The sequence below is a fragment of the Carlito syrichta genome, unplaced genomic scaffold (assembly GCF_000164805.1).
Source record: "Carlito syrichta isolate Samal-C Ts95f unplaced genomic scaffold, Tarsius_syrichta-2.0.1 Scaffold106263, whole genome shotgun sequence".
NCBI lineage: Eukaryota > Metazoa > Chordata > Mammalia > Primates > Tarsiidae > Carlito > Carlito syrichta.
This window is the reverse complement of record NW_007050359.1, coordinates 238204-252288: the sequence shown is the minus strand read 5'-3', so window position 1 is coordinate 252288 and position 14085 is coordinate 238204. Positions and strand designations below refer to the sequence as shown.

At 41.1% G+C, this 14085-nt stretch overlaps 1 protein-coding gene across 1 annotated transcript in view; it reads left to right on the top strand.

Moving 5' to 3' along the window:
* The first annotated feature begins 7852 nt into the window (after positions 1-7852).
* The window catches only part of BST1 (bone marrow stromal cell antigen 1), a 37078-nt gene continuing 30845 nt past the window's right edge, over positions 7853-14085 (top strand). Inside the window, exons 1-2 of the mRNA XM_008066915.2 lie at positions 7853-7862; positions 12694-12913. Coding sequence (XP_008065106.1) covers positions 12729-12913 — 185 coding nt within the window. The 5' untranslated portion in view covers positions 7853-7862; positions 12694-12728. The remainder of the gene's footprint in view (positions 7863-12693; positions 12914-14085) is intronic.

The window sequence follows — 14085 nt, the reverse complement described above, 5'->3', positions numbered from 1 at the left end:
TCATCTTAGGGTAAGTATTCCATTATTTTTTTGTGTGTCTTTGTAGGTGTAATTTGTTGGATTTCTTTGTAGGAAGGGGGATCCTGTCTATTTGTGTAATACATAATAAGTGGATATTCAGTATACATTTGGTAAAGAACAAATGAATCAACGATATCTGACTTCTCTAATTTGTAATTATATTCCCAGGAATTGTTATTAAATGTGTGGCAAGTTTATTTACCTTTTCCCCCCCTTTTTTTAAAATCTGATTTTGTCAGATAACTTCTGTAAGAATCCAAAAATAGAATCGATTGTTGCTTCCCCACATTTTGCTAATAATTAAGCGGCATATATTACATAATATGTCTTCTGCAAGCTAATTGCAATTTGTGCCTCTTTTTATTTACTCCTTACCCTACTAGGAGATTTTTTTCTTATTTTGGCGGGATCTTTCTCTTTAAAATCACATAGGGTAGCAGTTCCTTTCCCCCTGCTGCCATATCTAGCCTTGTAAAATTTGGTTTTTCATATTTTTTATTCTATTGAAGATAATAGGTTTTTTTCCTTTTGCCGCTTAAGTTGTTGAAGAAAATAGTTCTTCATGTATAGCTCACATTTCTTCACAGACTCTCTGAATAAAGGTATGTATATCCAAGTTAAGAATGTTTCTATAAAGAAGATACTTCAGGATAGTGAAACTAGAAACTATTTCCTCTAGAGACATCCCAAGGAAATAAAACTTTCTCTTTTCCTTCCCCAGAGGCTTTGCCTATACTCTAGGAGTAAGGAATATCTCTCTGGAGGGGCAGATAGGCAGATTCGCCAGCAGTCCCATAAAAGTCTAGATTCTTGGGACTCTTACCCAGGTGCAGTGGTGTGTACTGGGAGAAGCCACTCGGGAGGCTGAGGCAGAAGGATTCCTTGAACCCACAAGTTTGAGCCTGTGGTGTGTTACGATCATGCCTGTAAATAGCCACTATGCTTTAGCCTGGGCAGTATGACAAGCATGACCTCATTCTGAAAAAGATTCTAAAAGTATATTTAAAGTTTTGTGTGTTTAAGTTGGGGCTCCCTCTCTGTAGTGCAACCTACTTCATGCAGAGGTAACACTTGGCTCTTGTATCACATTGTAGGATTGGGACATGGGGAGCTGCAACACAGTGTTGCTCTGGCTGCTACTTGTACTATGAATAATAAATTGTGTGTCATTCAGAGGTGTGTGTCTGTGAGTATATGTCTCCTACAAAATCTCTCGCCAAGGAAGATAACATTCGTTGTATTCACATGTTTTGGGGAGTAGGATGTAGACATGTTTGGGGAGTCCATTGTTTGGCTTACCATACATAGTCCACCCTCTGGCCCCCAACAACACATCCGACCCACATGAGGAATAAATTCACTCATCCCAAGTTCCCCAGAGTTTCAACCCATGACAGCACCAGCTCAAGTCCTAAATCTCATCAGCTTAAAAGTCCCAAATACGGTATCTAAGTTAGGCAAGGGTACCACTCTGGGTGTAATCCATTCTGACAAACATAATAGATATGAAGTCTTGCTATGTGGCTCAGACTGATTTCATATTCCTGGCCAGAAGTGATCCGTCTTCCTTGGCCTCCCAAAGTGCTGGGATTATAGGTGTAAACGTCCACACCTGGCCTCTGTAGCAAAATTCTCTGTTTAGAGCAAGTTCTGTGCTCCAAAAGTAGTGGGACAGGCATAGGGTAACAGTCATAGACATTTCCGTTAAAAAAACATGAAAGGAGCCGGACTCAGTGGCTCAGCCTGTAATCCGGCGCCTTTGGGAGGCTGAGGTGAGTGGATTGCCTGAGCTCACGGGTTCGAGACCCGCCTGGGCAGCAAGACCTCATCTCTATAATAAATCAAAAAATCAGCCAGGCATGGTAGCGCGTGCCTGTAATTCCGGCTACTCGGAAGGCTGAGGCGGAAGGCTCGCTGGAGCCCAGCAGGTCGAGGCTGCGGTGGCCGGGAGCGGCCACTGCACTCCAGTCTGGGCGACAGAGTGAGACTCCAACTCAAAAAACAAAACAAAAAAACATGAAAGGCAAGGAGTTGCCAGCCAATCGCTTTCAAAGTCCAGCTGGGCATAGGCTATGAGGTTTCAAAGCCTAGAAATAACGTGTGTCTCATGCATCTGCCTCTACCTGTGGGTTCACTCTTAGTGTCATTTTTGATGAAGAGTAGCACATGACTGCCACTGAGTGGTTTTATTCGCCTGTTTTCTGCCTGTATAATTGGGAGGCTCTCTGTCCCTTTTACTCCAACTTGAAAATGTTTCTGTTGGTAGTGAGAATTCACTATTTTGAGAGCAACTCCACAGATGTTTTCTGAGTAAGATTGTCTACTTTTGGCTTCTGCTGAGATTGGTTGAGTGAGTATTCATGAGTCACACATGTCTTTTCAAAGAGCCCTTTGTGTGACTGAGTGCTGTAACATTTTGTACAACCCAAGAAGCAGCAAAAGATTGTCTATACTTAAGATGATAAATTTTATGTTGTGTATGTTGTGCTACAATTTAAATTTAAAAAGAAAATTTAAGAAGGATGTCTAGTCACATTATTCTTTCCAGAGCATGCTTTCTTTCCTCACAGTGGAGCTCCTAAATTTAACATATTTTGCAATCCAGATAGGCTGAAAAATTATCAAATCCTGGTTCCATTTTGTAACAGTTTTCTCAATTTATCTCTTTTCTCTCACATTTTGCTAAGAGCAACAAAAACTAAGTCACCCCTTCAACGCTTTACTGGGAAACCAACTATAGAAGTGTATTCCTTATAAGTTCTATTATAACTACAAGACACAATCCATCTAAGCTTTCTACCACTATATTACAGGAACTCCCTTTCCTTCAATTTCAAAAAAAAAAAAAATGTGTTTCTCATTTTCTTGTGAATCCTCACCAGCAGTACTTTTAACATCCATATTTCCACAAATTATGATAATTTAGGCATTCCCTAAGATGGTACAGGTTGTCTATCATTCTCTTCACTTTCTCCCGAGCCATCATAACACCCATATTTCTACTAACAGTCTATTCAAGACAATTTAGATTTTTTTCTAACAGGTTACTGAGAATTCTTTCAGCCTCTAACCGTTATCCAAATCCAAGTTACTTGCCTGATTTGAGTATTTGTTGCAGCACAGCTGTCATCATTTGGGCCTAGAACTTTCTTCTGATGACTGAACCCACTTATTCTCCAACCTTGCTTGTTTGGGGTGCCTTCCTTCTGAACTCCGGTCAAGACTAGACAAGAATAATAGTCCTGTTCTTGGCAATGTCCCCAATTCAGCCTTGAATCTGAAGGAAAAAGAGGGGCAGGGAGACGGATAGTTTCAGGTACCAAGATCTGTATTAGTTTCCTATTGCTGCTATAACGAATTGCTACACATGTAGTGACTTAAAACAGCATGAATTTATTCTCTTGTAGGCCAAAAGTTCAATTTATTCTCTTTTGAAGGCCAAAAGTTCCAAGTTCTTACTGGGCCAGAGTCAAACTATCAGCAAGGCTTGTTCCATCTGGAGCCTTAAGGGAAGAATGCTTCCTTAGCTTTTCAAGCTTCTAAAGTCTGTTGCATCCCCTATCTCATGGCCCCTTTCTGCACCTTCAAAACCAGTAGCATGGTATCTTCAAATGTCTCTCTGCTTTTGCCATCATGTCACCTTCTCTGTGTCTCTGATCCACTTGACTTCCTCTTATAAGGGCTCTTATGATTGTATTGAATTTATCCAGATAACCCAGTATAACTTCCCCATGTCAAGATCTTTAATCATATTCACAAAGCTCCTCTTACCGTGTAAAGTAGCATATGCATAGATTCCAGGGACTAGGACATAGACATCTTTGCAGCCTTGTTATTTAGCCTCTCACAACGGACAGTAAGCACAATAAGCATATGAGATGATGGTAAGTGTTCAAAACATTAATTGAGAGCACACTATAAAACACATTATTCTAAGACCTTTAAGTGCATAATCTCTCTTCAACCTCTAGCAACCAAGAATTCTGGCCAACAAAAGCTTTCGGCCAAGCTCAGTAATTCATGCCTGTAATTCCAGTACTTTGGGAGGCAGAGGCAAGAGGATTTCCTGAACCCAGGGGTTTGAGACGAGTCTGTGCAACTTGGCAAGACCTGGTCTCTACAATAAATACAATTTTTAAAAAATTAGCTAAGTGTGGTGACACACTCCTGTAGTTCCATCTACTTGGAAGGCTGAGGTGGAAGGATGGCCTGAGCCCAGCAGGTCGAGGCTATGGTGGCCGTGAGCATGTCACTGCACTCCTGCCTGGGCAACAGAGACTCCTACTCAAAAATAAATAAATAAATAAATAAATAAATAAATAAATAAATAAATAAAATAATAAGGAAGTATGGGAATCAATGATAGCTCAATGTTCAAGAGGAAAAAGTCTAAATGCCTTAGCATTGTGCTCAAGGACTTTTGAAGAAATGACCCTAACTTTTCTGTCGGATCTCCATCTGTACCCTGTTTGTCAGTCAAACTAAACTTTTTTTTTTCAGAGAAAACTCCATAGTCTTCCCTTATTCTGCTTTTGCTGAAGGCAATTAGTCCCATCTGAAATCTCTTTTTCCCCAATTCTATACATCAGCATCCTATTTCTTCTAGAACTTTATATAGTGGAATAATAGTTTATATTCTTTTACATCTGACTTCTTTCATTCAGCATAAGTTTCAGATTCATCATTGTGATAATTTGTTTCTTTGTATTGTTTCTTTGTATTCCATTGTATAACTATATTACAGTTTGTTAATCTATTCTCTTGTTGTATATTTGCATTATTTACAGTTTTGAGTTATGAATTAAGCGTCAACAAACATTTAATGTACCGATCTTGGGCTAGACCTATATTTTCATTTTTCCTTTGCCAAACACTAAGAGTGGAACATCTTTTTTGGTAAGGTATCTGTTCAACCAGATACCCATTTTAAATTGCAGTTGTTTTCTTATCATTTTTGAGTTTTAAGAATTTTTTCTATACTTTACATATAGGCCTCTCAGATACATGTATTACAAGTACATTCCAGTTTGTAGATTGCTCGTTTTCTTGGTGGTGTCTTTTGAAGAGTAGAATTTCTTAATTTTGGTGAAGTCCAGCATATCAATTTGTTATCTTATGGAAGTAGTTTTTGGTGTTATAACTAGAAATCTTTGTCCACAAGTCTTTATGCTTTTAGATTTTATATTATGTCCATGCTGTATTCTTGGTTAGCTTTTATGTATGGTATGAAGTTTATTATTTGTTTAGATATAGACTGAAACAGACAACTAGAAATAATTATGACATAACCAGGGAAATTTGAACTTTGACTAACTATTAAGTAATTGATGTTAATTACTTTAGTTATTAACCAACACCACATGTTTAAAAAGATTACCTTTATCCTCATTGAATTACCTTGGAATCTATTGAAAATCAATCAACCATATTTGTGTGGGCCTATTTGTGGACTCTTTTTACTACATTTATCTGTATTTCTATCCTCACACCAATACTATGCTGTCTTTATGTTTGTAGTTTTATAATAACTTTGGAAATCAAACAGTAGTATAGATTCTCCTGCTTTGTTTTTATTTCTTAAAATTGTTTTGGATATTCTAGATTTTTTTACATTTCCATATAAATTTTAAAATGTGCTTTTCAATTTCTATTTTTAAAAAAAACTTTGGGGACTTTCATTGAAATTGCATTGAATCTTAAAATCAATTTGGGAAGAATTGACATTGTAACAGTATTGTGTCTTCCAATCCATAAAAGTAGTATATCTTTCCAAGTAGTTAGGTCTTCTCTAAATTCTTTCAGCAGTGTTTTGTTGTTTGTAGTGTGCATCTTGAACATCACTTTTGATCTGAGTGCTGGTTATTTTGTGAAAATCCATGGAGTTACATTTTGTGTACTTTTGAGTATGTTTGTTTCATTTCCTTAATTATTGAGTTTAAGAATTTGAAATACCTACCTGAAAAGTTCAAAAAGTTTCTATTAGATAAAATCTCAAAAATATATAATAGTAGAAAGACTTTTATGACTCTTATATACCTTTTATTATTTATATTTTTTTCAGAGATAGGGTCTTGCTCTGTCACACACATACTGGAGTGCTGTGGTGCCATCATGTCCCACAACAACTTTGAACTCCTGGACTTAAGGGATTCTCCTGCCTCAGCTTCCCAAGTACCTAGGACTACAGGCTCATGCCATCATGCCCAGCTAATTTTTAAACATTTTTTTCATGAGTCAGGGTCTCACTCTGTCTCCCAGGCAGGAGTGCAGTGGCATGATCATGGCTGAATGCAGCCTCAACCTCCTGGGCTCAAGTGATCCTGCAACACCAGTTTCCCCAGTAGCTGGGACTACAAGCATGCACCATCATACCTAGCTTATTTTTATTTTTTTTTATTTGTAAAAATGAGGTCTTGCTATGTTGCCCAAGCTGTTGAGAACTCCTGGTTTCAAGCAATCCTTCTGCTTTGGCCTCCCAAAGGGCTGGGATTGCAGGCATGAGCCACCATACCTGGCCTCCCGAGGTATATCTTTTACCCAATAATAGTGAACATCAACTCAAGGTCACTCTTTATTTATCTGTACCCCAATTCAGTACTACTTTCCCCCTTCCTGAATTATTTCGAAGCTAATCTCAGACTTAATTTTACCTGAAATCTGTAAATATTTCAGTATGTATTTCTAAATACAAAGTATGCACCATCTTAAAACCACAATACCATTTTTGTAACTAAAGTAATTAACATCAATTACTTAATAGTTAGTCAAATTCAAATTTCCCTGGTTGTGTCATAATTATTTATAACTGTCTGTTTCAGTCTATATCTAAACAAGCACCATAAAATGCATTTTGTCTTCCTATCTTTTAATTTATATGTTTTCTTCCCTCTTTTTCTTTTCATTTGTTTGTTTTAGAAAGTGAATCATTTGTTTGCAAGGATTTTCTACAGTCTGAGTTTTACTGATTCCAATACCTGTAGTCAGTGCTGTGCTGGTAAATGCTTAATAATATTTTAGTTCGGGTGGAATGGGGTAAATGGGCTCTGCTTTGTAGTATTTTCTGGTTTCCTTGATGTAAATATGACCAACATAGCTGATTTCAAACTGCTAATATGCTGTCACTGAACACAGTTGGAAAAAGTAGCACAGTCCTTTTTTCCCAACTCCTTTTTTTTTTTTTTTTTTTTACTTGCTGGACACAGAGTTAGAAGAAGTTGCACACTATTATATAATATTTATCCTATTAATATAGATGAAAAAATAAATGTAAGTATACTCAAGAACATAGATAATCATAAAATATAGTAAAATTATTTAAAATGATGCATTTTGTCTGTTTATTATCTTTGCTTTTGATATATTTATTACATTTATAATTTAATTTTAAATAGCAATTATGTTTAACAAATGGTTTACAAGATTCCTGAAACTGTATCTGTTAAATATTGCCAGCCAGTTGCACTACATGACTGCCTGTAGTAGCATTCATTTACCATGCCCCTCTGTTCCCATATTTCCTGAAAGTTGAAGGTTTGCTCAGATTCAGATTCAGATTTTATATAGGCATGAATACTTCAGAGGTGGCTCTGTGTATTTCCTATTACATCACACATCAAAAGAGAGTCATGTTTTAAGTGTCTGTGACTTCTTCTAAAAGACTTCTTCCCTCAAAACAACCTCTCATGACAATAAATAAACAAAATGGAAAAAGGAATAACCCATGAGGGAAAGGAGAACGGAAGAGGAGACTTCAGCAAGAGATTTGGGGAGGGTAGAAAGGCAATGAGGAAGCAGTGGTCAGTGAAAACAGAAACCTAAGCTGGCTAGCAGAGAAGGGGAGTGTAACCTGAGAAGAAAGTTGTCTGATGCCATAGAACCCCTAAAAGGAAATGAAGTTGGAAGAACCAGCTACAGCCAAGATGGAGATGGGATGGCAGCGGGGCCAGGAATCAAAGAAATGGTTGGAAATCTAAGAAAGCCCTCCCTAATCCTGGGCAGCATCATCTCTCCCTCCACCTGTGTCATGGTAGGCAAGTCTGTGTAAACTATTCCCAAAGTCCAAGGGAGCTGAGAGGCTGAAGAAAGAGGCTGACAAATCCAGTTTCTTGAAAGAAACAGTTAATAGAGACTTACGAACAGAAGTCACGTCTGTGTCTCAGGCAGTAGTGAGATGAGATGGTGTATCATGGCACTTTTACTCCCCAGACCTAGGGCTTATGTACCATAGGGAAAGGGTGATTCATAAGGGATGTGTAGGACCTTTGAAGTTTGATAACATCAAGGTTGTTTGGCTTAAGGGCAAGGTTTTTTTTTTGTTGTTGTTTTGTTTTTGAGTTGGAGTCTCACTCTGTCACCCAGACTGGGGCTCTGGCTGCCTCAGCCTTCCAAGTAGCTGGAACTACACCCGGCTGATTTTTTGATTTTGTTGTAGAGATGAGGTCTTGCCAAGTTGCCCAGGCGGGTCTCAAACCCGTGGGCTCAGGCAGTCCACTCACCTCAGCCTCCCAAATCGCGGGATTACAGGCTGAGCCACCGAGCCGAGCTAAGGGCAAGGTTTATGTAAGTACCTGCTCTTATGCAAGGAACAATAGATACACAAGAAATCTTAGAGGCTGTCCCAGAACTAGTTAATCAGAAGCCAACACAGCAGATTAGCATCCAAGATGGAGTTGCTTTAGCCTCCACACCTCTCCAGTAGAAAACTGGAACTTACTTCCTGGAGATGCTTGACCAAAGGGACTTTGGATTGTGGAGTACCAGGTGTTACTGAAGCCAGAACATCAACTGAAAATGTGAGAGGGAAGAGATAGGTAAAAAATCTTTATACTGAATAGTGAAATTCCCCCAATCTCCTTTCCCCTTTCCCATCTCTATTCCTCATTACTGGCATTCAGGTTTATATCCTTCCAGGTAGAAAACTGGAATATTCCTTATTGAGAAAACTGTCCAAGAGAAAATGGCAGGACTCTCCTAATGGAAGAGTGCAGTGTTTTCATCCTGCAGGGCAACCCACCACTTGACAAACCCTGACCATGTGCATTGAGCTTGCTTCTAATTAGTGTCTTATGTTTATATTATGTTCATAAAAACAGCCAGTCAAGGGTCATCAGCTATTTGAGAAAATAGTCTCATATTAAAGCCAGTTGCCAAAATGGAATTGGATAGAAAGGCACTAAAAGGAAACAGTTGACAGATGAAAAATGAAAAACCTACATCAGCAATAATAGTCTCAGAAATATTCATGAAACAGCAACAGAAGACTATATTACCAAAAAAAAAGAGCTCTGAAATTTTAAAACAAAAAGATTACATAGATAAGTTGGAAGACGATAAATTTATACTCAAAGAAGTATAAGAAAAAGACAAAAATAGAAGAGAATAATATAAGAAAGCTAGAGAACAAGAAGTCATTGCTACATGAAAAATAGAAATTTCAGAAACAGAAAACAGAGGAATTAGGAGAAGAAATTACCCCCAAAATCGGGACATTTCCAGCATTTAAAGATATGCCCCATTAAAAAGTGGGCAAAAGACATGAATAAACACTTCTCAAAAGAAGATAAATGGGCGACCAACAGACACATGAAAAAGTGCTCAGTCTCACTCATCAAAACCACATTGAGATACCACCTAACCCCTGTAAGAATGGCTATCATTAATAAAACAAACGACAACAGATGCTGGTGAGGATGCAGAGAAAAAGGAACACTTCTACACTACTGGTGGGAATGCAAACTAGTGCAAACTCTTTGGATGACAGTGTGGCGATTTCTGAAAGAACTAGTAATTGACCTTCCATATGACCCAGTAATTCCCTTATTGGGAATATACCCAGAGGAACTCAAATCATTCTACAAAAAAGAGACCTGCACACATATGTTTGTTGCAGTTCTATTCACAATAGCAAAAACCTGGAACTAACCTTGTTGCCCATTGAGGCTGGACTGGATTTTAAAAAGGTGGAATATTATGCAGCCATAAAAAAGGACAAACATATGAACTTCGCAGCAACTTGGGTGGATTTAGAGTCGATCATACTCAGTGGTTTATCACAGAAACAAAGAACAGAGTACCAAATCTTCTCACTCACCAGTGGACCTTGAACAATTATAATACTATAAGAAAGTGATTGGCAGTAGTGGGAAACTGTCAGAGGAGGGGAGGGTGGGATTGGCAGTTGAGAGAAACTGCTAGGGGAGGGAGGGGCATACCTCATCAACAAGGGTACCTGCATCATCAACGTTTGTATACCTAACCCTGAATTGTACCCCACATCTTTTTTAAAAAAAATAAATAAATAAAAATATGCATTTTCAGATTAAAACGTCTCATTGGCTAATTTGCACAGAGACTAAAAACTACTCCTCCCTAAGTTTATCTCTGAAATTTCATACTCCTGAGGATGAAAATAAATTCTAAAAACTTCCAGAGGAGAAGAACAGGTTGAATAAACAGGGTAAGGAAAATGACTTCAGATTTCTCAATAGCAACATGGAGGACAATGGAGCACTGTCTTCGAGTATCTGAAGCGAACCAATTTCCTATTTAAAATTCTGCCTAACCAAATTCTCAGTCAAGTATGAGGGTAGACTAATGACTTTTGAATTATTATGCGCAAATCTCAAAAAGTTTAGCCCCTATATATCTTCTTTTTTTTTTTTTAGTTGGAGTCTCACTCCGTCACCCAGACTGGAGTGCAGTGGCCGCTCCCGGCCACCGCAGCCTCGACCTGCTGGGCTCCGGCGATCCTTCCGCCTCAGTCTTCCAAGTAGCTGGAACTACAGGCGCGCGCTACCACACCCAGCTCATTTTTTAAAAATTTATTGTAGAGATGAGGTCTCATCAAGTTGCCCAAGTGGGTCTCGAACCCGCGGGCTCAGGCAATCCACTCACCTCAGCCTCCCAAGGCATGGGATTACAGGCTGAGCCACTGAGCCCGGCTCTTATATATCTTCTTGAGAAGCTTTTGGAAGATGTGCTCCATAAAACTAGGAAGAGGAGGACGCAAGATCTAGGAAATAGGGCATCCCACACAGGAGCGATGAAAGGGAGGTACCAGGACGACAGCTATGCAGAAAGTAGTGAGAACCACAAGCTCTGATTAGGACAAAAACTGAACAGCTCCAGAAGGATGTTTTCCTGAAACAAGCCTCCCCTCCCCACCCTACAAAAAAAGAAGAAAGAAATCTTACACCCCATCCCAGAAATGTTGACTGAAACTTTTGAATGCATTGAGACATTTACATGTCTTACAGAGTTTGACCATAAGTGTATATAAAATACCAAGCAAGTGAACATGTAAGTGGTAGGTAAGGGGGAGACAGTTATTACCACTAAGGTAAATAAGAGGTTTACAACAAAGGAAATGCTGTAAGCTCAGCCATGAATAATAAGAGATCATGATAATGTAAATACCAATAATTGACTTAAAACTGTAATATAACCATACTGGGTGAATAAGGGTACAAAATGATGGATTCCTGGGAGTGAGCTTAAAGCTAGAATCTCATTTTCCATACTAGGAAATCAACACCTAAAGCAGAAACATCAAGAAACAGCATAGAGGCATATTATTTAGAAGTGTGGAAGTAAACACCAGAAACCAATTATTGAAAGAATAGAAAACGTTTCCCTGGAAAGTGGATTGACTTAAGGAGAACCTAGACAGGAGAATGTGGATTTGCGTTATAGAAAAAAGAGATTCAAATAAAATGTTATGGAACACTCCACCCCTCCATGTTTATCAAGTGCTTGCCAGTCACTCAGAGTTCACAGCAGTCATTACCACAAGAATTGAGGACTTGGCCCTCCACGTGGAATTCTATTAATCCTGGCTCTCTTCAGCTGATTGTGTCCAGGATTTTGCATCTATCAGGAAGGGAGATTGTGACCTCAGTGACATCTGGCCCTTGATATCCTTGGGGATTTGTTCCAAGACCCCCCTGGTTGCCAAAATCCACAGATGCTTAAGTCCCTTATATAAAATGGCCTGATACTTGCATATAACTTATGTTCATTCTCCCATCTATTTTAAGTCATTTCTAGATTCCTTATAATACCTAATGCAATGTAAATACTATCTAAGTACCTGTTGTGTTGCTTAGGGGTTAGTGACAAGATAATGGCAGCCATCCATTCCCGCCCCCCCCCCCCGCCCCCAAATGTTTCCCATTCACGATTGGTTGAATCAGTGGCTGCAGAATCTATGAATCCTGAGTTCACTCATTTGTAAGATTGAGATAATTATAAACCTAGCAAGGAGGGATGCTGTGAAAGGTAAGTTAACATTACGCTTGCAGAGTGTTTGGCACATAGTAACAACTCAGTAAATATTAGTTGTGGTTACTATTTCCTGGGAACAGACCAAAGTCTCCTATCATCGGCCAGTGGGAGAGGGTGTCTGTCAAAGTTACAGTCGGAGTCAGAAAAGTCTTTCTTCTGATGGCTGAACTCTCCCGCCTGCTCCGGCTTCGCTCCTTCTTGGGGCGCCCTCCTCGAGGACTCCGGCCGGCATTAGCCTGGGCCGAGGTAGTCCTGTCCCGCGCGATGTCCCAAGCCCAGCCTTGCAAGGGAAGAAGAAAGAGGAACGGACAACCGCGAGGCGCGAGGGCGAGAGGGGTGCCCGGCCTCCGCTCGGAGCGCCGCCTCGGTGGGAGGGCAGGGCGTGAGCAGGGAGGCACGAGGCTGCGGGGGCCAAAGTCCCCTCGATGGCAGCCCGGGCGCGCGCGCTGTCGCGGTGGCCGCGGGCCCCGATGCCGTTCCAGTTCCTGCTCCTGCTGGCGGCCGGCGGGGCGCGCGCGCGGTGGCGCGGGGAGGGCACCAGCCCGCACCTGCGCGACATCTTCCTGGGCCGCTGCGCCGAGTACCGCGCGCTGCTGAGCCCCGAGCTGCGGTGAGCGCCGAGGCGGGGCGGCAGGGGGACGTGGGGAGAGCGGAGAGCGGGGCCTCAAGGCCCGGGGGGTGGAGAGCGGGTGCTGGGGCGGGCGAGGTCTGGACGTGGGAGGTGGACGTGGGGAGGGCGAGGGTCGGAGAGGACGTGGGGGCCATGTGTGGAGGGTGCGGGTCTGGGGGGGCTACAGGAAGCGGGAGTCTGCAGGTGAGGGGTGCACTGTGCGGGGCCTGGAGGTGAGGGGTGTGTGTGTGTGTGTGTGTGTGTGTGTGTAGGAGGCTGGGGGGCGTTCGGTCTAGGGGGGAGTTGGGTAGAGGTCACTTTGAATGCCAGCCTGTTGCCAGCCAAAGTATGATAGTGTGGTTATTCGGATCCCTCAGCCCCCAGAATGTGGTCTCCAGCTGGAATTCCTTGAGTCCAGGTCCTTCGGGAATTCACATGTCAGATCTTCTAATCTAGAGAACTTTTAAAGTTCGGGTCTTTCTTGTCAACACTGCCATTCTTACTGATTTTTTGTTCCTTCTTTGGACTCACTTTTCCCCGGTTTTCGTAATGCCTCATCCCTGTGTCATTTGTTTTCATTGTGTCACATTTCAGGCAAGTAAGAGAGAGCAGAGAATAATGAAAGGCGCACCCACGGGGAAATAAAAATATTTCCGTGAAAGCTAGTGTGGACTTCAAGAGTGGGACTGGCACGATAGGGCATCCAGTCTGCCTTACCACAAGGTGGAAGCTTTTCACAACAGTGGGCACTTCCTCCTGGTTTCACAACTCCTGCCTGCCAGTCTGATCTCACTTGTTTCCCAAGCTGCTGGAGAAACCCAGTCGATGGGACTGGCCTCACTCTCATGTCTAAATGAAGAGGCACCCGAAGCTATGCGACTGGAGGGGCTAAGGTCCCCTTATTGGCCTTGTCAACAAGGTTTATTGGAATTGTCAACTTCTAGCTTGGTGCCTTTTCTGCTTGTCTCAGAACCTGGGGGGAGATATATATAATCTCTCTTTTTTTAGTCTTACTCTACTGCCCAGGATGGAGTGCAGTGGCATGGTCACTGCTCACCAGAGCCTCCTGGGCTCAGGTGAGCCTTCCACCTAAGTCCCTCCCCCCACATCAGTGACTGGGACTTCAGGTGTGTGCCATTACACCTGGCTAATTTTTTTTTTTTTTTTTTTTT